This window comes from Ammospiza nelsoni, chromosome 8, assembly GCF_027579445.1.
Source record: "Ammospiza nelsoni isolate bAmmNel1 chromosome 8, bAmmNel1.pri, whole genome shotgun sequence".
Classification (NCBI taxonomy): domain Eukaryota; kingdom Metazoa; phylum Chordata; class Aves; order Passeriformes; family Passerellidae; genus Ammospiza; species Ammospiza nelsoni.
The window spans coordinates 23,074,370-23,098,492 of record NC_080640.1 but is presented as its reverse complement, the minus strand read 5'-3'; the positions used below and the strand labels follow the sequence as shown (position 1 = coordinate 23,098,492).

The 24,123-nt window shown below is 37.5% G+C and overlaps 1 protein-coding gene across 1 annotated transcript in view; it reads left to right on the top strand.

Moving 5' to 3' along the window:
* The window catches only part of POLR3A (RNA polymerase III subunit A), a 32,639-nt gene extending 17,074 nt beyond the window's left edge, over positions 1–15,565 (top strand). The window contains exons 20-31 of the mRNA XM_059477095.1: positions 1,346–1,516; positions 2,312–2,425; positions 5,979–6,065; positions 6,151–6,233; positions 7,599–7,769; positions 8,340–8,433; positions 8,562–8,654; positions 9,106–9,270; positions 9,945–10,109; positions 10,438–10,569; positions 11,810–11,942; positions 13,970–15,565. Of these exons, the coding sequence (XP_059333078.1) occupies positions 1,346–1,516; positions 2,312–2,425; positions 5,979–6,065; positions 6,151–6,233; positions 7,599–7,769; positions 8,340–8,433; positions 8,562–8,654; positions 9,106–9,270; positions 9,945–10,109; positions 10,438–10,569; positions 11,810–11,942; positions 13,970–14,118 (1,557 nt within the window). The 3' untranslated portion in view covers positions 14,119–15,565. The remainder of the gene's footprint in view (positions 1–1,345; positions 1,517–2,311; positions 2,426–5,978; positions 6,066–6,150; positions 6,234–7,598; positions 7,770–8,339; positions 8,434–8,561; positions 8,655–9,105; positions 9,271–9,944; positions 10,110–10,437; positions 10,570–11,809; positions 11,943–13,969) is intronic.
* The last annotated feature ends 8,558 nt before the right edge of the window (positions 15,566–24,123 follow it).

The window sequence follows — 24,123 nt, the reverse complement described above, 5'->3', positions numbered from 1 at the left end:
TGTAAACAGAGTAATTTATACTATGGAATACATGGCTTGGTCTTCTCCAGGAGGTGTGGAGTTTGTAAACGAGACCTCAGCTAGTGGTACAAGAATGTGCTTGTATTAAGCTGTTTCTTCCTGAATATGGGTAAAAGTCCTTGTTCCGTGCAATTGTTGAGGACTTCTTTCTGTGTAGTGTTCCTGAACCTGATGTGAGTGATGACAGAAATGCAGCTAAAGCTCCCTTTCACTGTCTGCTCTCTAGGTAAGAGGGACCTTGGCCATATAGGCTTAGACTGGTTCTGTAAGATTTTAGTGTCTTTGGTTGTAAATAAGTGTCCTTCCAACAAAGCTTCTTGCTTTTATGTGCAGTCTTAAGATTTGTGTTCCAACATTTAAGTAGTATGTGAATTATAGTCCTTGTCCCAGTGTAACAGAGAGCAGAAAAGCCAAGATAAGTTGGGGCTGGGAACACATTCCAAGATACACAATTAAGTGTATAAAGACAGAAAAAACCCCACCTTTTGGAGTAGGTGTCTATTAGACCATTTGTCTCCAAAACTAATGGAATAATTTTGGCATGTCTGCAGGTATTTGTGTATATATAAATATAATAAGCAATCTGCAAAATAATGAATTGTAGCACTTGGACTTTGAAATGTAAAAAAAAAAAATCTTAACATTTTATCTTACCTTTTTTCTCACCAGTGAGAAAAAAAGTACCAATTCATAGTCTAGTTTAGGTGATCTAATGTGCTTTCATGGAACAATGAAGTCCATCTTTCAAGTAGAAATGTTTTAACCTAAAATGTTTGATAGCATGCTTTCTTTTGGGGAATGCCAAGGAATATGATAGTTAAGGGATTTCCCAATATAAGGAGTTAATGTAGGAGAAGCAGATAACCCAGATAGAAAAATGGTTTTAGCACGTGACCTCTGTTTTTTTCTCAGTGAAAAGAATCATTGAGAGGCTCTGCTTTCATATACAAAAAGTATTGTATCCCTTGAGAAATAAATCTGCTTGGAAGAATATGAGTGTTATGCCAAAAAACCCACCCAAATAAATCCCTCAGACTACAATAGGTTTTTGCAGCTTAGGCTTAAATCATTAGCTTTTCTATATAATAGAATTGTAAATGTGGAGTATTGTGTTGTTGCATGAAATTTTCTTGACTTGAATGTTCTGTAGAATGTACAGTAAGGCCTGAGGGGTAATACATGATTTTAAGTAGGTTTTCATGCCTGCTGATCACTGTGTCAGATTTATTTCCCAAATCTGTTTCTGTGCTTCTTGTATTGCAAATCAACAGCTGTTTTTAAAAAGATCAGTTTTACTTTCCTTGTACTTTTTTTTTCCCTTCAGAGACGTCTGGTAAAATCCCTTGAAGATCTTTGTTCACAATATGATTTAACAGTCAGAAGTTCTACTGGTGACATTATACAGTTTATTTATGGAGGGGATGGCTTGGATCCTGCAGCTATGGAAGGGAAGGATGAACCACTGGAATTCAAGAGAGTTCTAGACAATATCAGGGTAAGGATTGCTGAAATCCTTATTCAAAGTGTGAAAATACTGTTAAGCATGGAGAAGAAAGTAGCAAATAATAGGGAAAATTGTTTCACTGGAAATACTTACTTTCAAACTGCCTTTTTTGAATGGTCCTGGTCAGTCTTTCAGGATGTGTATTTTAAGAGTAATGGATGTTTTTTTCCAGTGGAACAGCAATTTGTGTGTAGAGACCAAACCGTGTATAAGCTGTGACAAGTAAAATTTCTTTCTGTGCTCGAAAATAGTTTTGTGGCCTGATATCCAGCTCAGTAGATAATTACTGCTGGCTTATTTGGACACTAGTTTGGTACATTGCACAGATTAGTTCTCTGTTAAATCAAGACATGGGTGTTCCTTGAGTTCAGCTGGCAGGCGGTTGGTCAATAATATTGTCATGTTTGAAGACTTGTTCAGTTTTGGTTTTGTGGTTGGTGTGTCGTGACCCCCTTCCCCCAGAAAAATGCCTTTTGCTGAAGTAACTGTTTAGATCTCTGTAATATGGGTGTAAAAAATGGGTAGAACTAGAAATGTCTGGGTGTATACCTTCAAATTTGCAGAAATAAGGAGGAGTGGATGTGGTCCTTCTTCCCACAGTAGTCTGATATTTAGTGTAGAAAACCAAAACCAACCAAAAAAAACCCCATTAAACAAACTACAAAAAGACACAACCAGAAATAAAGAATGCTGTTATTCAGTTCTCCATATCTGTGTTCTGTATTTTTGCAATGGAGTTTTTGTGCATGTGCTGTCTGTGGATAACTCAGGTTTTTTCCTGTCAAGGCTGTCTATCCATGCCGAAGTGAGCCAGCCCTTAGCAAAAATGAATTGGTGTTAACATCTGAGTCCATCATGAAGAAGAATGAATTTCTTTGCTGCCAAGACAGTTTTCTGCAGGTAATGATCTCACTTCCTTATCACACTGTGATTAACTTTTCTTCAGGATTTAAGCACAGGACTTTAGCCTGTCAGGAGACTACTTACATGGCTTTTAAGGGTGAGTGAAGGTTCACATGGCTGCTTATACTTTGAATTGTAAAATTCAATCTGTTTGAAAGAGCATGGGCAATTTTAATATTTATGAGAGCAGCCACTCTCAAGACTTCCTTGAGAATCAGTGATCAAAGCTGTGGAATTAAGCTGCCTGTAGAATTAACCTTGCATCTATATAAAGCTGTTACCTTGATGAACCTTCTGATTACTGGGAGTGATGAGAAAAAATTCATTTCATGACCTGTATTTGAAGGGGTTCTTTTTAATAGATCAGAGTGTTTCAGAGCACAAGGTAAACCTGAGTTGCACTTCCATTGATAGAGTCAAATGACATGTGTATTTGAAATATGCTGTAAATCTTAACTGTAAGTCTGAAGGAAAAGAAATCAAATAATTTAATATTAGAGTTTGTGGATAAAGCTGGTTTTTAAGTATACATATTTTAAATAATATAATGAAAATTTAAATAATTGTTATTAATTTCAGAAGTACAGATATGGCTACATCACCTTAGTGATAATTAGCTTAAGATTTTTTAAGTTTTAGATAGTTACGTTTTCTTCTTTCCTTTTTTTTTTGTTCATCCTTGAAGACATTAACTGAGACAGGTTATGAAAAATATAATGAGGTAATCGTAGCATGTGTGTGCCCTGTGTGAGCATTAATGTTAGTGCTTTTTAGCTAGAGATGTGTGTATAGTGCTAAAGTAATTGATTAGTGTATATACATTACTGCTTGTTAAATTAAGACATAATGATCATCACAATTATTTAACTTAATGTGAATATTATGACATGTTAATACCCATTGCTGAATTCAAGGATTTTGAGGAAGCTTTCTTTCAGTACTTGACACTTTTTCCTGGAAGTCATTCATTTACTCTCTAGGGATATGAGCATGTTTTTCTGGTGTTTTCCTTTCCCTTCCTCCACTTTTCCATTCCAGAACAGAGATGCTGCTTAATGCTGTTATTTTAGCCAGAGGTTCCTGTAATGGGCTTATCCACTCCAGTCCAGAACACTGTGTGTCTAAAAAAAGTCATTTTTTTGTGCTTTTTTTGAGATGATGGAATAAAGGTGCTGTGAATGTGATGCAAACACACCAAAAGCTCAGCACACAGCCAGTCAGTGCTGCCCTATGCAGAGTTGGCCTACTGGGTCTGCCTGATCTGGAGAAGATTTTGCTGAGTCTCGTGGCATTGTCTGTGCCACTGTGCATTCCAGAGGCTTCTTCACTGCACAGATTGCCATGCAAGCAGTGCTTCTGGTGTGTGAGTGTGTGACCCCACTAACTTGGCTGCTGGACACCTGATGCAAACCCTGAACTGCCCTTTGGCCTAGGCAGCAAGGAGGAGCTGGCAAGGCCTGTGTTGAGCCACATTTTACTGAGCCCGTTTGGTGCCTCTTCATTAATCTGGTCCAGACTAAGACTTCATGGATTTAGAAGCTGTGAAAAAAAACCAGTGGTTTTTTGAGTCCACTCTGGAAGTTAACTAGCTATGCTCATAGAGTACAGTATTGCACTAAAGATAATAAATCCAGAGAGAGACAGAGCTAGGCTCAGCAAAGAGTGAGCTACATTTTCGTTCCATTTGTAGCAAAAATTAATCCATAGTTTGGGTAAACTGCCAACATATACTTGAAAGCTGAGAAGAATAAGTAATTTCCTCTTTTAGGTCTTCTGCATGAATAAAAATTAGTCAATAAAAAATAAGTTTTCAGAGATTTATCTTCTACCTTTTTTTTACTCTGGTCTATGGAAATAACATATAGTTTGATTACCCTATTCAGAATTATATGTAATAGCTGATTTATTGTGTTGGAGTTGTTTGGATTTTTTAAAGTACTTTGGAACTTGGGCACTGTCAAAGAGGAAAAGTTTTCTGCAAGTCCTGCAACATTGCTTTTTTTATGCACGTGTAATGAAAAGATTAACCTGTCTAATTCCGTATTATTGCCTAAACATTTATTTTAGAAGAAAAATCACATTATTAATTTTTTGCAAATATGTTGGGGTCAAAAGCCTTTAAAATGTCCAAGTATATTTGTGAATAATGCTACTTACTGCAGGGCAGAAAAAAGGGGCAAAAACATAAGAATACATCCTGTCATCCAAGTGGGGAAGCAACTTTGGAGCGTCCATTCCAGCAGCACTTCTGTTGCCTGTTCTTCCTTTTGAACTTGGTTCTGGTACTCACAGAAAAAAATGTACTTTCTGGAAGTATCTTGAATATCAGTAAGAATGTTATTTTTGAGAGAGAATTCTGTTAGAATGTAGTAGAAATGTTTTCATAATGTTTCTATGAACTCGGCTGTGGAAAAAACAAATGGCAGTCCCTCAGATACTTCCTTGTTTTTGCAAGTAATTGCCAGTGCTTATCTGACTGTGCTGGTTGCAAGGGGTCCAGTACCTAGTGCAGAAGAGGCAATGCTGTGTGACCATCACTCTGTTTGTTAGGTAGGACTAATGGGATAGAAAAGGGTTAAAAGGACTCTAAAAAATCCAAGTATTTGTTTCTTTATAGAGGCTTTCCTAAAATCTTGGTCGAAATAGATGGGAAGGATTTCCTCTTGCTTTTTGTTTATATTTTGGTTTTGATAACCTGTGTTAATGGTCATGACTTGCACCAAGTCCATGTTTGCTAAAGAGTTTAATCATGGATCTCATATTTCATGACTTCTAGTGTAAATGTATATGTCCAATGTGTAATGACCAAATAATCTTTTATAGAATACATGCTGGATATTATTCTAACAGTATTGTTTCAGTTTATGTTCCATTGAAGACTATTAGAACTTCTTTTGGGTAAGCCTGGTAAGAGAGTGAAAGGTCTATGTAGTATGACCTGTTGAATGCAATTATCTTCAAGACCTCTCCACAGCTTGGAGGAGTTATTTGAATCATATTAGGGAATCATATTATATACATGTGTATATAATAGTTCTGAATTTTGAGGTTTCTTCTATCAAAGAAAGTGCACCTCAGATTTCTGATATATATCCAGCAGATGTGCTTCATATACTTTTTCTCTTGCCACAGTCTTTCCATTTTGACTATTTTGAATAGTGAGGGTTGAGTGAGAATGTGTTTGTGTCAGTAGTGCCAAGAAATAAGAATTTTGAGTTGGTGTTTGAGTTTTTAAATCACTTCCAGTAAGTGGGGAGTAGGAAGGGTCAGCCCAAGTCAGCTATCTTCACCAGTCAGTGTGTGCTCAGGAAGGATGCTTTTATTCAGCATGGACCACAGTCTTCATGTCCTGCTACTGATTTGTGGCTACCCCAAAGTGGATCTGGATTGCTAAACTCTAATGTATGTGTTTGTCTGATTTTTGATGTTCTTTTCTTCATACTGTGCATTATTAATTTATTGTAAATATTTGGAGCTTAAATAACTTACTGTTCAAGACTTCAATATGGACACCATGTCTTTGCTTACTATGATTTTAATGTGATTTCAGGAAATTAAAAAATTCATCAAAGCTGTTTCTGAGAAGATAAAAAAAACTAGGGACAAGTATGGAATTAATGACAATGGCACAACAGAGGTAAATAACTTCAGTGTGGTAATGATGTCATTCTTTTCCATCTCCATAAGTTGTTGCTTTTCCAACTACTCCATTCTCTTTTCAGCCAAGAGTTTTATATCAGTTGGATAGGATTACTCCAACACAACTGGAGAAGTTTCTAGAGACTTGTAGAGACAAATACATGAGGTGAGTGTTTACCCTGCTGTGTTCTCACTGCTGCTGTTTTGTTGGTAACATCTGGGCGTATTTTGCTGTTTTTACTGTCTGAATGTTGGTTCTGTTGTGAATGCAGTACAAAGAATTAGAAACAATTGGCTCCAATGACATAAACATTGCAAGACAAAGGTAGGATGCAAAAAAAAGGCATCATTGTCTATGGGTGGTCTTGTCGAGGCGGTTTTGCACAAAAATTCTAGAGATCTAACAGGTGGGACTTTTACGTCTGTCTTGAGTCAAAATCAGATCCTTTCATTAACAAACTTTGGTATCCTTTTACATTGTAAAAAATGCTTTGTGTTTCATTTTGTTTCTTGAGCATGCAAAGCTACCTGCTTGTTTTTAAGCAGCACCTTCCTTCTGAAGTAATAGTAATCATACCAACAAGCAGTTTTAGCATTTAGCTACTCATTACTTATACCCACAGACTGTGTTTTGACAGCAGATTCTGGTAAAAGCCAAAAGTGATAGGATTCAGAGTAAGGAAGGATATTGTTTAAACACTTCACATTCTTACACCCACTGCCAGACATGTTTCTTTCCTCCCCCTCTTGCAGGAGGTTTTTGAAAACCTTCAATGAGTCCATGCAGAACAAAGTCTAAATAGATGAGTTTCAAATTCAAATGAATCTTGATAGCTATTCTTGATCTACACAGTCTGAGGAGTTATATCACACTTTATTCTTAAAATGTTCTTTGATCTCTTATGCGCTCATTGGATCATTGTGTTTGTTATTCTTGGCTTCTACCAAGATAATGCTGATGTTGATGTTCTAATCTCTTTATCCATTGAGATTAATTTCATTTCCTTAGACTTTCGGATTTGGTGATCTCTCCTTTGTGGCCTACCTGCATCAATTGTTTCCTAATGATTTATTCTTCTAGAAAATTCATGTACATATTAAGTTCTTAACTATTTTAAAGCAATTACCAGTTTTTTGCTTTCCCTTATTAGGAGTACTTGTTTACATTTGTCTTAAGTGTTTTTATATGTGAATTATCACTTTTACTATAATAAGTAAATGTTAGCATGTGGTATTTCCCTGAAGGGAAAATGCTGGATCTAGTGCTTGATGCTTAGGAGGAAGAAAAGCATTTTGTAATCTGTAATTGAAGTTATACTGAATCTGTGGAGTGCTTATATGACAGGGCATCTTCTTGCTTTGTATGAGATCAGTCTTAAAGTATTGGTGGCCTTTTAACTGCTCTTGTTTTTTATTTTTTACTAAACTATGTTAGCAAACTTCTCATATATCTACCAGAATAGTTTCTGTTGCTGTTTGCTTAGGATCTTATACCTTATTCAGTTCCATATCTGTTTTTTTTTTTAATCAGGGCACAGATGGAGCCTGGTTCTGCAGTAGGAGCTCTTTGTGCACAGAGCATTGGTGAGCCTGGCACACAGATGACTCTGAAGACTTTCCATTTTGCTGGTGTTGCTTCAATGAACATTACTTTGGGTGTGCCAAGAATCAAAGAAATCATTAATGCTTCAAAGGCTATTAGGTACAAATATTGTCTTGATCTGTTGAGGTTTTTTTTCCCTTTGCCCAAGTGAAACCTACTGGGTAAATTTGCAATACATGATAGCATTTTCCTGTCCTGAGCAATATACTAGACACCATTCAATGCAAATACCTAAACAAAAATCTGATGTCTGCCCAACTGTGATATTTAAGCCCACAGAGAAAAATCAAATAAAGGAAAATGATTATTTAAGTATAATATTTCCTTAGACTTCTTACCTATTGTGAAGTGCTCTGGTGCTTAGCAGTACTTGAGGCATACCTATCTCTAGGTGTGCATGAAGCCATGCTTAAATAATACTAGAATAACACATGCCATGAAAACAGTCACTAGTACTTGTGTGTTTGCTTGTTTTTACCAGCCTGAGGTACCTGAACAGTAACTGTTCTTAAATACACCTGAGCAAGCTGTAGATCTCTTTATTTTACTAAATACTGCTCTAGATAAGAGAGAAATTCCATAAGGCAGGCTCTAATTCAAGTTGCCATCACTACTCTAGCTGAGCAATTTCCTACCTGGGTTTTCATGTGTGTGTGTTTATTCTTGTAGCACCCCTATTATAACAGCACAGTTGGACAAAGATGATGATCCTGATTTTGCCCGTCTGGTTAAAGGAAGAATTGAGAAAACTTTGTTAGGAGAGGTAAGAAAATTGTATTATTGCTAATGCTTTAAATGGATGCATTAGCCAATTGCAATGCAACTGCCAATGGCAATTTTAGCCTTTTAGCCATTTATGCATGCTAATTGTTTTGTCCTTGTCTCTTAAAGATTTCTGAATATATTGAGGAAGTGTTTCTTCCAGACGACTGTTTCATCCTCGTGAAGCTGTCTTTAGAGCGCATCAGACTGCTGAGATTAGAGGTGAGTTGTTCAGTTCTTACAGATTATACCTTGGATACATTACACAGGATGTCTTAATCCTGTGTCAGTAATCACACCAGGGGAAGCTAAAAAAAAAGGAAGTGAATGATAGATGTTGTGTGGCTACATTACATCTGGAAGGATCTCTTGTATTTTTTCCTTGCAAAGTGGATCATTTCCAGTTTATTTGGAAGTGAGAGAACATACTCTGGTATGGTGTTTTGCTAAACACAGGGATGCCATTTCTGTCCATTGGTTAATGTACAGGCTGGTAACCCTCAGCCTAGGATACTATTTCATGCAATTTATAAGACTAATTGAGAAGAGAATATTTGGGGATTTTCCCCCTACATTTTTCCTTTTTATAACCTGTTGAAAGATGGCTCCATTTATTTGAGCACGTTGATACCTGCTGATAACCCCGATGTTTGCTGGCTGCCTTTTGGCACAGGTGAATGCCGAGACCGTGCGCTACTCGATTTGCGTCTCCAAGCTCAGAGTGAAGCCTGGGGATGTTGCTGTGCATGGAGAAGCAGTTGTGTGTGTGACCCCTCGTGAAAATAGCAAGAGTTCCATGTATTATGTATTGCAGTCCCTCAAGGAAGAGCTACCAAAGGTAAAAGCCAAGGCTGTCTCATGCTTTTGTAGGAGGTAATCAGTAGTAATAATTTGTTCCATGGTGGCAAGATGAAATAATTCTTGTTAGTATTGACAGTGATGATAGGCCAGGTCAGTAACTCAGATTGTGATGGTACTGCCTTGCTGTTGAAACTAAGCCATCCTTTACTAATATTTGTAAATAGAATGGAAGCTTTGATATTTTCCTTACAACATTTATTGAAGCATTCCAAGTGCAGCAGTTTTATGAAATATTTACATCTGCTTTCAGCTGTATCTAAAATTGAACCACATGACACTATCTGGCATTTTTTCAGATTACTGTGAGGAGACTCTCTACTCTGGGTTTTAAAAACAGAGATAAGGGAACCTTTATTGTTAGCAATTTGCCCTTTGGTTTGTATGGGTCCACCACCATTCAGACACGCAAACCAGAGTGTGGGAATGTCAGACATAAAATGGAAAATGTAGATAGTGAGTAAGGTTTGTACTACAATGTCAGTTTTGCACTAGAGTATTTAAGAGCAGGAAATCTTACTCATATGTGTTTTGAGTGAGCCTTTACTCCATGTACTAGATCTTCTCAATAGGCTTGAATGCTGCTAAGTGTTACCCTTTTTACTGTGTTACTGCATATATCAAAGTTACTAGGGCTTTTTTTGTTTTGTGAAGGTTGTAGTGCAAGGCATACCAGAGGTTTCCAGAGCTGTCATTCATGTTGATGAACAAAGTGGAAAGGAAAAATACAAGCTTCTGGTTGAGGGTGATAATCTACGAGCTGTTATGGCTACTCATGGAGTGAAAGGAACAAAAACATCCTCTAACAACACTTATGAGGTAATGTCTGAATGGGAGCTGTGGGGTTTTCCCTGTAGCATCTTTATTACAAGTGCTTGTTTGTGCTCAGATGCAGCAGTTGATATGGAATGAAGCCTGATTCCACTAATACATGTCAGAATGCATTAACACAAGAGAATAATTCACTGGCAGCACTGTTCACCACAAAGAAGCTGTTTCTATTAATATTTTTTAAATGGAGAAGTTTAAAAGAGTAGCCATAGAAATGGAATATCAGTATGCTGTCAGATGGTATTTATTCCAGGAATATACTTGCTCCAAATACTTGATTCTTCATTCATGTAACATGCAACAATCTCTTGTGTAGGTAGAGAAAACTCTGGGGATTGAAGCTGCTCGGACAACCATTATCAATGAGATTCAGTACACGATGGTGAACCATGGCATGAGCATTGACAGGAGACATGTCATGTTGTTGTCTGATCTAATGACTTACAAGGTTGGTACTATGGTTTTTCTAAATCTTACATTGGCCTGTTTAAACAAATTAATTTTGTCATGTTTGAGAATGGTGGGTGAGCTCAGGAGATGGAAATTCATTCTGGGCTTAAGGAATTCCAAGTGGTACTGACCTAATACTCTTATTTGTATTTTACACAAAATGCTTAATTACTCTAGTTCTTTGGGGGAGGGTGGATCTATTTTGACTGAAAACTAATTGATATAATGAGTAGGGAATGATAATTTCATAATGGAAAATAAGAATCCTAAGCATGGTGATGTGAAAAACAACTGTTTGGGTAGCCATGCATGCACTTTAAGGCTTGCTGTGTAGAAAGCCCCATGGGGAGTGGTTTGTAACAGCTGCGCCATATGTGAAGCAAAGGATACAGACATTACACACAGAATCAGCTGACATGAAAAGTCTTACTCAATGTGTTAGTACAAAATCATCTGCTCTTTACTGATTGATTTTTTTTCTTTCACATCCAATATGGTTTTTAGAGTTGACTACACTTAGTGAAGTAAGATTTTGCAATTTGCCTGCCAGAGTGCAAGGGTTTAATTTGGGTGAAATGGATGGAGTTGTGATTTGTTCCCAAACTGCAGAGCTTTGTTGTACTGAGCAGCAGCAGTCCCCAGGGTTGTGACCCTGTGAAGCTGCAGCACAGCAGTGGAAAAGGGATCAGAGTGCCATGTTTTAAACTTGCTGAGCTCCTACCATGCATTCTTTTGCCTGTACTTAGGCTTCTATGTGCTATCTGATATAATCAGGATGTTTCTAAGAAATAAGAAACAAGTCAAGTTAGTTTAGAAAGCTAATTACCTTTTTTCCTGGAGACTGAAAAAAATGAAGATTTAGCATCTTCTGTAGTCTCCTGGCAGCTGAGGTCAGATTTATCTGTAGGTAATAGGCAGTAGATTCAGCATAGTGCTCTCAGACCCCACTGAATTTTGTAGTTCAGCAGCCACTTTGTAATTGTTGAGTTTTTTCTCATGGCCATGTTTCTTTCAATTTGTTCAATACTCAAGATCTATTCAAGAGCTATTAACCATTTATACCAGCTTCTATTGTATAGAAAGTATGATTTTTGTTTTATGTAAGTATTCATTACAACCAAACTACTAACTTGCAGGATGTTCAACTGTGAGTCAGTGTATTATGACAGTACTGTATTGTAGATAGCATATATATTTATTTATTCAGGCTTACTCTTTGGGTTTTTCCATCAATCAAGGGTGAAGTTCTGGGCATTACCAGGTTTGGACTGGCAAAAATGAAGGAAAGTGTGTTGATGCTGGCTTCTTTTGAAAAGACTGCAGACCATCTCTTTGATGCTGCCTACTTTGGACAGAAGGATTCTGTTTGTGGTAGGTATTGCCAAGTGTGTTACAGTTTTTGGTCCTTACCCAGCATCTGTAAAACCTCTTGAAAGCATTGGAGTTCTGTCTTTATTAAGCTTCCTGTACAGCTGGTACGTCAAAAACTTCAGGTTAAGTTCAGACTTGAGGCTAATTCATTCTAGAAGTCCTGGAAGTTTGTTGTGTTCCTCTACTTATCATCTCAGACTGAGATCTTGAAGTCAGTTGGATATTTGTTGGATGTTTCTTGAAGTAGGCTTTGAGTAATTTGGTTTTATTTCTCACCCTACATCTCAGTGAAATACCAGGAAATTTGTCTTACTATCAATAGTTCTGGTTTTCCAGTTGTGCAAGTTTTTTTTATCTTCAACACCTAGAGCTGTTGAATAAATGTAGTACCTCACTCAGTATGTAGGTTTCATTTTCATTCCTGCTAAGAAGGGGGACAGGTACATCTCAGCCTAGCTGAAGATTATACTCTTACCTGATTGCTTAGGTCATTTAGCACTTGTACCTAGTAATAAGCAGAAAGGCCAAGTTCTTCATATCTTCATTTAGTTCTACTCTAAGGAGATTAATATTGTGGGTCTTTGTTTTTTTAATCAGAAGTCTTGTTTATCAGTGTTCATGTCTTTAACAGCAGACAAGATACTTGTTAGAAATTTCTTTTTAAATATATGTGTCCCTGAGTTTTAAGTTTAAGTACATTAGCAGCCACTGAATCATCTTAGTGAGTTGATGAAAGAATCTGCTAAATTTTGGCAATATATGGCTACATATGCTCAAGTGTATGCACGCCCATATACATGCAGCAAACAGAAAACCCAGTCAATGAGTTCTGGCATTCTGTTTATCTCTTTCTTTAGTATTTTTGTTATATGCTCAGATATTTGGAATTGAAATAATTTTGGGGTTTTGTAATGCCTTTGCCCCCGTTCTTTTCAGATATTCTCCTTTAAGCTACATGTATTTTGGGACTGAATTATTAAAAAGTCTGTCTAATAGGTTAAATGGAGAAAAGAAGTAAAGCAGGTTTCACTCTTTTCAAGATCTGTTTATGCAATACCTACCCTCCTGGAGCTGAATTGGGAGTTTCTGGGTACTAATGAAATAAAGAAATAAGCATGTGTTACGCAAAAGTTAACTAGATATATCTTGATGGTCTTAGTGTAGCCAGTTGCAAGCAGTGTTCTGTGCACAGTATTTTCTGAATCTTCATTTGTGTACATTCAAACTGTGAATCAAGTCAGAATTTTAATCCAGTTTATTTCATCCTTTCTGCATTCAAATGTACAGCTATTTATTGTTACCTTCCTAAACATTTATGTGAATGACAGTTGAGTTATACTCCTGAGAATGTGCAAAAATATCATTTAGATCATAACAGCATGCTGAGAGAGAAACACTGATATCTGAGAGCTTGCTTTGAGTGTGGAACGTTCATTCTTTGGAAAAGTTGTGCACATTGGTAGGTCTGGAATATACATGTGTCAGCACATTGCACTGGAAATGTTATAACCATCAAAAATCATTGGGACAGACTCAATCTTGCACTTCAAAACAAGCACTTTTTGAGTGGTGGAAATGCCAGGAGCGTTACAGCTCAAGTAGTTTTGTGCCTTTCTCACTGGGAACTTGGGGAGGTTTCAAGGGAGCCCTGCCAGGTTTGACTGAAGCCTTAGCACTGAGTCAGAGAATGAACATGAAGTAAGCTTGCCTTGCATCTTCTGCTATGAGCACTGCATGGGACCTGTCTTCTCTAAAAACAAACCTTCTGAAGGGCTTTCATTACTGGACAAGATGTTTAGGTTAGGTTGAGTTTGTCCTGTAGAATTTAACACTCTTAAGTAACATACTGGTTTGATGACCATGACATTTAACTTTGTCTAGTGAGGAGGCATTGGTCCTCACCTGTGAAGTTCAAGCACTTGCCCATTCTGTTTTGTAGGTAATACAAAACAGAATGGGCAAATGAAAGTAGTTTTGTAAATCCTTACTGTTCAAATGTTCACTGTGTTTGTTTTGTTTTTTCCTAGGTGTTTCTGAGTGCATCATCATGGGAATTCCAATGAATATTGGGACAGGTCTCTTTAAACTGTTACACAAAGCAGACAAAGAATCAACTCCTCCCAGGAGGCCTCTGATATTTGATCATAATGAATTTCATATTCCCATTGTTACATAGCACTTGGACAGAAAACAAGATAACAAACCAAGAAATAGTCAGCAAACAATATTTAAATTAAGCAAAGTGTATTATTGGTTCTGTGTGTCTCATAGGGAATTGGTAAGTGAAATTATATCAAAAGAATTGCCCAAATGTTCACCACCTGTGGTTAGTACTGACCCTGAAAGAAAGAGTGCCCCAGAGAGTGGAAACTAATTTCAAGTGGTTTTCACCTGATAACATTTTCTTTTTCATGTGACAGTGTTAGCTTTTGCAGTTACCCACTGTGGGTACAAGCTGTTATTAACTCAATATTTATTTAATGTATATTCAGATTTTATTAAAAAACAAATGAGATTTGCAAGAGTTCTGTGAGCTTGCCCAGAATGCTTTTGGAAGTGTTCTTTCAGCAGGAGCTGCAGAGGTCAGTCTACAGCTTTTAAGAACAGAAACTTCAGAAAGCTGGAACTGAGTCTGTGATTAATTCATCGTGAGTTCAGGAGCACAGTTCAAAGTGTTTGAAATCGTTCTCTTTGCTTTTGGCTGCTTTAATGAGTTTTTCTTTATCCCAGGTTATTAGCCAGTAAATTATTTTCCTCTTCAGGATTCTGTTTTGGGACCGTATCTACAAGAAGCTGTACTTTATGGATGCTACTAAATTCTGAGAAGACTGTTGTAAGAATATTGCAAGTTATAGATAGTTTTTCATATGACAGCAACTGTCTTAACTGCTGGAATCAGTAACTTAGAGCAGTCCTAGTTTTGGGAAGGTTTCCTAATTGAGCAGGGTCATTGAGCAACCTACTTTGATTTTATTATATAGAGTACAAACTGAAGGATGCTGTTTTTATGCATCACCATGAAATAATTTGGAAGTATTTTCAGCTGTAGTCCACTGAAGCAGTTACCAGAATGAATATAGAGCTCAAATCATTTCAGTGTAGTATGTTTAAATTTATTGTGGTGCTATGGAGGGAAAGTACAGTAGTGTTTTCTCAGCAGTGTTTGGGTACTCAGTGTGCTCATGACATGGATCAAGGTTGAAGAGAAATAAGTAAAAGGAAAAGTTGAAGTTGTCCCATCTTGAAGAGAAAGTAGGCTGCTGAGTATTCTAGCATTTGAAAATGAACAAGTTTTGCTGCAGTTTTTCTTTATGTCCACCAAAAGTGTAAGTCTACATTCAGAGACTGTAAATCTATTGGTCTAAGTCTTCAGGTGCCACTGTGTCTGTTTTTTAATTCATCCTCCATGCAGGCAAGATCTCATATGAAGTTCAACACAGCTATGCTCAAATTATTTTGTGGTTTTGGTGTGATGCTAAGATCTACATTTGCCTAGATTTTGGCAGGGTGAAAATGGAGAATGCAGTGCATTTACTGTCTGCTGTAAAAGTTGCATATATTTTGCTATCTCTGTTTTAGCAATAGAAATTTCAGAATAAATTCAAGTTTGCTTTGTGATCTCAGTGAGATTGCCACTTACTCATTTGTCTATTTCTTTGTCAAGATGTAAATTTAACATGGGTAAAGGCTTCATGGAGAGAAAGCCCATAAACCTTTCCTGGGGTTAAGTACTTTGTTTTATCAGGGGAAATTCTACTGATAGTGCTTGACATTTTTGTGAATAAAGATTCTATTCAAGGTCTAAGTGGGTGGAGTTTGTACTGGAACAAATAACCACATCTTTCCTTTTTCCATTTTTTAATTGGTTGGGTTTTTTATTTGGTTGGTTTTGATTTTTGGGTTTGGTTGGTTTGGGGGGATTTTTGGTTTGGTTTTTTGTAAATATAGAAAAATGAGCTACTTAAATGCTGGGTTTACTCTCTTGTATATTTTAAAATTAAGACTAAAATTACATCTTTTATCCTTGTCTTAAATATGACAATAAAAAGAGGCAGAGGTAAAGAATGTGTATCCCTTGTGTTTAATTATGGGTATATTCTATTTGCATAATTTATTTATGAATGAGCTAACCTCCATTTCTTTGTGTAGTTAGACAGTAGAGAATTATTAAGCTTAAATCTCAGGTGTTTATAACATAAATGAATAAGTAATATACAACCTATCTTGCATAAAGCCACTATGTCTTGTCCTCAGAGCATGCTCTGAGCCTCATGCGTGTTTCAACCAAAAATAGATTGTTTACAAGAGCACTCTGAATTAGTAATTATTGTTTGAGCTCTCTGTACAGTCAGTAAACAAATTAGCTGTTGGATTTTACTCATAAGCGGCTTTTTTAAGCATCAGTTTTAACAGTCAAGAAATGCAACTTTGTAGTATTAAAATTGGCTTTTTGAATAAAGTTTTTAGCCCTAGTTTTGGTTTAATATTTTTTACAAATAAATACTATTTTTACATTTTCCCCTCTTTTCCAATTAATGTGCTAATTAAAATTAGTTAAGTGTAAATTTTCAAGAAATAATTTTGATTTTGAATATCTGTATCCTGCTTTAATTTTTTCCATCTGTTTTAAAACAAATTTAGCGTTTTTAATAAATGAAGCACTTTGTTGGTGTGTTTTTCAGGAAACTACTTCAAACACATCTCTTATCTGCAGAGAGAGAAGAAAACAGCTGTGTGTGCTAAATAGGTTTTCTGTTATGACTATGGAAAGTTGGAAGTAAATCCAGAGCTGTGCTGCCTTGGTCCATAACTTGAAGAAATTCAGTATAGAGGGCTATTCCCTTTTTTGCTTATCTATGCTTAAAGAAAAAAAGCACAAAGGAAAGCAGATGAATGCTGTGTTTTATAAATTAACTACAAGTAGAAAAAAAATTGCTTGTTTCAGGACAAAGACTCCTTGATGTCTGAGCATTTGTCACTGTTTCAGTAGAAGTTGAAGGAATCACTGCAGTAGCAATGCCTCAGTTTTGTATCACTGTGCCTGTAGACAGCAATGTCTTTAGAAGCCCATAGCAAGGATATGGGATACAGTTTTTCATAGTTTTTGCATATTTTGCCTAAATTATTCTGTGCCAGTAACTAACCTATCTTCAAAGTGGTTGGCTAAGCTTTGAGTGCAGACCTAGGAAAGTCTATTGGTAATTCAGTATGTTCAAAAAATCAAAAGCAATTGGCTTATTGTTATATTGTCTAAGAACAGACAATCTGAAAGGGACCAAATTAAAATATATGTTAATATTTTAATGCACCACTTCTTGGCAGGTTATTTAGATGTGGTTATGGTTCTGATATAAATGCATAGCAAATTTATCTTCAAGAATGAGTACCAAAATCTCACAGGCCAATCCAAAAGAGTCATAGAAAGCAAACAAGCCCTGCTACTTTTGTGTTTCAGTGCTTGTGAAAATGAATCCAAATTTCTTGTGACTGTTAAAATGAGAATTGTGTAACATTCCTTCTAATGGAATTAGGTCATACTATCATCTTCCACTAGAGAGCAGCGTTTTCTTTTGAGGAAAGAGGTATTGGGTAACTTATTTTTTCTATTGAAAATGGGGTTTTTGCAATATCAGGACATAACTTTCCCTATCATTTCCCTATCACAGTTACATTTATCTGTTAAGGTGATGTACCTAAGGAAGGAGATGAAGGGACTGTGTTTTCATAAGAGATAGAGAGTAAGAGTCCACATATGCTTTTTCATTAATTAGTAGAATTTTCACTTTCATATCACTTGTCTATCTGGCTTAAAAAACAAACACCCAAAAAGCAGTATTTCAGTAAAAGCTATAATCATTCCCAAAAGTGTGTCATGAGCTACTCCTGTAAAGTGACAGCACAGGCATCTGCAATTAGTGGGGACATGTCTTTTGCAGCAGCATTTTCCATGCAGCTGAGCTTGTTCAGTCTGCATTCAGCCTCTCCAGCAGGCACTGAAATGCAGCTCCCAGAGCTGCTCTGAAGTGTGAAGTTCTGGCAGCTGCCTCCAGAGTGTCTCACATCCTTCAGCTGCTGCACAACTCCAAGGCAAGGCTGCATTAAAAACATTTGAAGGTCATGCTATTGATGCAAGAGACCAATGGTTAGGACTGGAAATAACATTAAACAGGTGATCTTTGTGTATAGACAGCTGCAACCAGCAAGACTTATGGAAGATGACTTCCACATGAATATCTGAAAGCCACAAGGATGCCTGTAGTTTGGTAGTTCCTATTGGATTTGTGAGAAGCTGGCAGTGGCTGGATGTGCTTAGGAGTTCTGTGGGCCTTGAGCTGCTCTGATACTGCATTGCTTTAACCACCACCTTTACTTCTGTGTGCATCAGATGGTAAAAGGTGTTTCTTTATCCAAAGGGTCTGTCCTGTGAGTCCAAGCCTTCAGGATCAGGAATGATTGCATGCTTCTTTCAGAACCTAAGACAGTAGATAGGACTGATGTTGTACCAAAAATGGTGGTTTCTGCAGGTGCTGAGGATAGAGGGAAGAAAACTGAAAAGACAGGAGGTGCAGAAATAAGCAAGTGTGTGTGAAAATGAAGTAGGAATTCAGGTCTGCTTGGGGAAGAAACAGAGATGGCAGCTGGGTACAGTGACACACAGATACTCATAATCTCTTCATGGAGTCCTAGTGAAGTAATGGAAATAGCTGAGAAAAGGGCAGGTATTTATTCATTCCTGAGAACTACGATTTTGTCATTTGTCCTGGGGATTGCTCTTAGTGGCTGTGACAAATGGTAGTTAAATCATCACTAATTTTGTACATGACTGTTAATAATGAGCAGTAAACCTGAATTAAATCCTTCAGGTATTGTATCTGTTTAGTTATAAAGCTCTTTCAACCAACTGTGTATAATTACAGCTGCTGAACTACAGTGATTGCTACTGTTAAGTGTAAAAACTGCTGTTCCTGATGGGTCCTGGTACAGCTCATGTGGAAAATTCTAACTATAATTAGCAGGCAAATAGGAATCTTTTAAAATGTGTTAAAACCTGCAGTTAGATCAGAAATATTCCTAGAAAATCCTTAGCTGAGGTGTTTTTAATAAGATGTAAGTTGTGCTACTGGGACAAGAGACAGAAATTACATCGATTACTTTCAATTACCGATTACATCAGTTCCTTTCGTGTGTCTCTTCCTAGAGGAGAGGTGACAATATATATGAAGAGCAGACAGGTAATTCAAGGAAATCTGTGAAGCAAAGCTTTTCTATGTATTCTGTGTTGCTGTTGATCATAGCCCTGTGGTGGCAGACACTCATTGCAAGCTGTCTTAATTTTAAGGTTGGTTTTAGAACTAGATAGGCACCCACAGGTCCTTTTTTACCCATTCCTCTGCACTTTCTCACTGTGGCTTTTAGGATCCACAGAAAGCTGGGGTACCCCTCCAGATTTTATACCAAGTTCTTCTCCATGACAGAGGTGTTTTGCCTGGTGGAGATAGCATTGGCTTGAAATGAAGCTGTTGCAAAAGCAGCAGGTACCTGGATTATTGACCACAGGCATATTTTTCTCCTTTTTGTGAAAGTGTAGGTTGGTTGCTTAATCTTTTGATACATGTGGCAGTTTTCTCAGTGGGCATCTCTTTTATATGTTAAATTATATAGATTTTTAGAAGTAAAATAAAGAAAATTAACTGCCAAGAAATGCTAAAGCAATAATGAAATTGTGTTGGTAAATGTCACGAGTCCCAGAAAATGCCAGAATTAGTTGTGAGACTTTGAAGTTACTTTTCTTGATTTATGATTCCAGGTTCATTGGTTTCTGGGAGTTAATTAGTGTAGTGTGATTCATCCTGATGTGTCACAGGGAGGGGATTCTTGGGCTCAGGTTGACTGACAGCACCCCCGTGGTAAACTGCTGATGGTGTTTGGAGTGATGAGGATGGCTCTGGCCATGCCATGGTGCAGGCTTGAGGCAGGGACAGTGTGTGACTCCTTTCTCTAGGGCACAGTGGGTAGGGAATCTCTTTCATGGGTAGGAAGGACACACCTCACCCCTTACTCTGCCCTGATCCCTGCACTTTTCCAGTTCAGTGATGCTAAAATATCTGCTGTATCTGTAGGTACCTTGACAAGCCCACACAGTAACTTGCTCCCTTTCCCATATGCCATTCTTCCAGATTTTCCACTCATGCAAATATTTTCCAGTTACATCAGAGACTTTCTTTAAACTTTTATTTTTCAGAAGATACATAGTTCTTCTGACTAATGCTACTGCTGTGCATTTTCTAGTTCCCTTTGCATTTATTTCTGTCTCCTTGTCCTTGTTTCTCCCACAGATTCCTCCCTTCTGGACCCGTAGTGACTGTCACTGCTGGTGACACTGCTTCCCTGCAGCAGTGCTATGTCAACCATACTGTGCCACTGGCTGGATTCAGCTCAGCCATGCAAGGTTACTGTGAACACTTGCCTGGAGGATAATTAAACCACTCAAGGAAGAAACATCTCCTCAGCACATCTGGACATGAAATCTACTGCCATCAAAATTACAGCTATGGTCAAATAACTTTTGAAAAAAAAATGACCTTATTATATAAGGTAATATATTTGTACTTTGAAATGAAAGGCATCCCTGCTTCATGTGGCTCTTTATAAGCGCTAAAAACTGTATTCAGGCCTTTAGATCTCCATTTACTTTTGTTTTTAGCCTGTTTCTGCTTTCTTCTTCAGCCTTCCTACTTAGCTGGCACAAATATCTTCTGCCTTGCATGTGTTTGTATGTGTTCTGTTGAAAATAAATGTGGGGAAGGATGAGCAGCACAGCAGCTTGGGAAGTCACTGGCAAATGCAGAATCAGTGAACTCTTGCTGCTACAGACTTAGGAAGACCTGGGGAAATCTTTAGACTCTGTACTTTAGATTCAGTCTGTGAAAGACTTAAATTAGAATAGTCTTGCCTGAGCATTATGGTTGTGAGAGCAGATGAGAGAATCATCAAGGTGAGTGAAGGGACAATGCTTGTGAAAACATACATGTTATAAGGAGTACTTACTTGACAGGATGTGGGGATTAAAGAATGTGATTACCATCTGCTGTGTGTAGTTCTTTTCATTCTTTCATCTTCCAAAGAAAGTCAAAAAGGTTAATAGTTGGTGCTGTTGCAGTCAGCTGCAAGGCAGACACTGACTTGAGCTGGAAAAGGAGAGGGCAAAGCAGTGAAGCTCTAGGCTGCCATTAATGATCTTGGAAGGGGAGGGTGGCAGCTCTGAAGGCGAGTTAAGGGGGAAAAAATTCTAGGAGTACAAATAGCCCATGGTAAAAAGGATGATATTTGGCTTGCCTTGCTGATGAAGTGTATTTGTGCTTTATGAAATATCCCTAGCAGATCTGGAGACTTCTTATTTTGGTTATTCTTTTGCATAGTCTTTTTATTACCGAACTGGGGCTTAATCCAAATCCCCTGGAAACCAATTAGAGATCTCAGCAGAACTGGATGAGCTTTGATATATGCATTATATTAAATATTTCTATCCATCAAACTCCCACCAGTTAATCCATCTTTATAAGTTTCAAACAGTTGAACAACACTTCTCTAAACTGCTGCAGACTTGATTCAAAAAGAATAATTTTAACCTAAATTCTTTTTAAGGCTTCTATGCCACTCAGGCCTTTGTCTCAGATGTTTCTCCTTATTCTGGGCTGTGCTGAATATGCTCTTTTCCATTTTGTATGGAGGTGTGCATTTTCTGTTTGTCTGGGGAGTTGTTTTCGTTGTTCAATTTTGACAAATCTTGGTATTTGTAAAATTTTAAATTCTAAATTATTTTTGTGCTATTTTTCTTTTAAAAAAACTAATTTGAATTGCTGAATGCTTAATTTTTACATTTGTGTTATGTGTGGGAAAAATACAAGACAGGTTGAAGATCTGTAGTTTGTTTTAAGCCAGATGATCAAACCTAGTGGAAGCTGGTAATGCAGCTGCCACTGTGCCAAGCTGAGACATTATTTCATTCTGGAACTCTCTGATGGCTTTCCCATCCCTCCAAGGCACGTAGGCTGAAGCAGAGACTGGAGTACGTTTGCCTTTCAAATGAGAGTGTAATTTAGGTGTTACTTCATTTCACATTTGTTACTGTTTGCCGAACTGATTTCAGTTAAGTCCAGTATTTTTGTCATTTTAACCACCCTTCAGTCTTTAAGTTTCATCTTGGTCCATGGTCTGCTTTGTCTGAGCAAATTGACTACAGCAAGTTGTACAAGGGTTTCTCTTTGACTTTATTCTCACTGTCATCCCAATGTTTTGTTTTCCTCCTACAAAAATCTTTTTCCTCTCCTGCCCAAGGAATATCCTGCAATATTAAAAGTAAAAATTTCTTCTCCAATCAGAAGCATATCGAATTTATGTGGTATTTCTGTAAACAGAAATCCATGTGTCACTGTCAAGTAGCAGTTCAAGTCTTAGCATGAGTATGACACATGATTTGATGCAAATTTTTCAATGTTCTGACCATCTACCTTTGTCTGGCTTTCACAAGCATTTGTAAAACTCTACAAAATCCATTTAAGTACACTAGAAATGCTTCTCCTCTCTCATAAACCAAGTGAATTCAGAATGCTAGAGCATTTATTATGAAGCAATAATAATAAATCCCCTCCAGCTCCCTACAATCCTGTTTCTCTTCTTCCACACATGAGGAGCTTTTGCAGTTCAACCCCATCTGAGTATTGGTCTGTTGCCAAATGTGGATGTGCTGGGTTCTGGGGTTTTTTAAGAAATGGGCTGCCACCTCTTATCCCCTTGGCTTCAGCATTGCAAAATAGATGAGCTGTGGGATGGGTTCTTCAGGCATGTGTGGATAGACAGGTGTTGCACAGCATCTAGAGAGAGAATCACACTTGCATGCACACCTGTCTCCATTGTCTCAGGGAGCTCTTTGGGCTTGGACTAGAGACACTTGGACTACCCTGGAATTTTGGAGGTATATTGACTTTTCTGGAGCCATTTTGTTTGAGTTCAGTCATGCCATGATCAAAGCACTGCCCCTGGAGTCCCTGGAAAACTTACCTTGTATTTGACATGGATTCAACTCTTAAACCCTTGTACGTCAGTGAGCAGGGCAGCTATTGCTGTGAAAAGTACAAATGTCATTCTTAGAGCTAAGAGATGCAACATAAGGAAATGCTTTTGCTTCTTCAAGAGCCTTTAGATTGAAGTTGCATTTGAAAATACTCATTGCTGACAAAACCAATGAAGATGGTGAAAATGCACTGAGGCATTCTCTGGAATCTTTACTATTACATTTGACTATCTTCTTCAACTGCAGTTTGGGTTTTCTTCCTACAAGCTCCAAGTTTTTGCATGGCTTGTTTATAGAAGTTGCCCATGGATGTTTAGGGCACCCATTTGCTTTTATCTCCCTGTTAGTGCTAAAAGAAGTAAAAGCAAATGATTGGTATAAATAATCTTTTGCCTTGACTTGAAAAGTGACCTAGAAACTGAACCAATAACAAGCTGCAAGCAACAGCTTTCAAAGGAGCTGTTTAACATCTGCTTGCTTATAGAAGTTAACCACATCACAAGCCAGCCCAGTCTCCCAAAGAAAATTAAATCATGCCCCTGGTCTGTTCTAAGCAGATGGGTACTGGGGATTTGCTTGCAGAGTGTCTTCCTTATAAAAGCTGAAATCCTTTCACCCCTGCAGGACTGCCACCACAGGGTTTCTGCTTTTCTGTTGCTGCCTCTTTTTGGAAGCAGTTGTCTGAGAAACAGAAGTGATTGCATGTATTCACAGCTCCAGGAGGAGATGATTTACCTACCATTTTCTTCTCCCCCTCCTCACCCCAAACAAACAAATACCCTTCCTGCCAGCTATTCTGCTCTTGAGGAAGGCCTTTTCTTTCTCTTTTAACAAGCTGATTAAGTAAAACAAGTTTATTTGCTTTTTGAGCAGCCCAGGGGGGAATCTAAAACCTTCAGCAAACAGAGTTTGCTTTCTGTTGAAGCTTGTTGAAGCTGACTCAAATAACTGTCTCATCTTCATTTGCCCAGAGTGGGAAAAGACCATAATAATTTCTATCTGAAAACTGCCTAGTGCAGTACAAGATGAAGTGACTAGTAGGTTTTATAGCTACAAAAAAAAAAAAAAAAAAAAAAAAAAAAAAAAAAAAAAAAATAATAGTGGCAA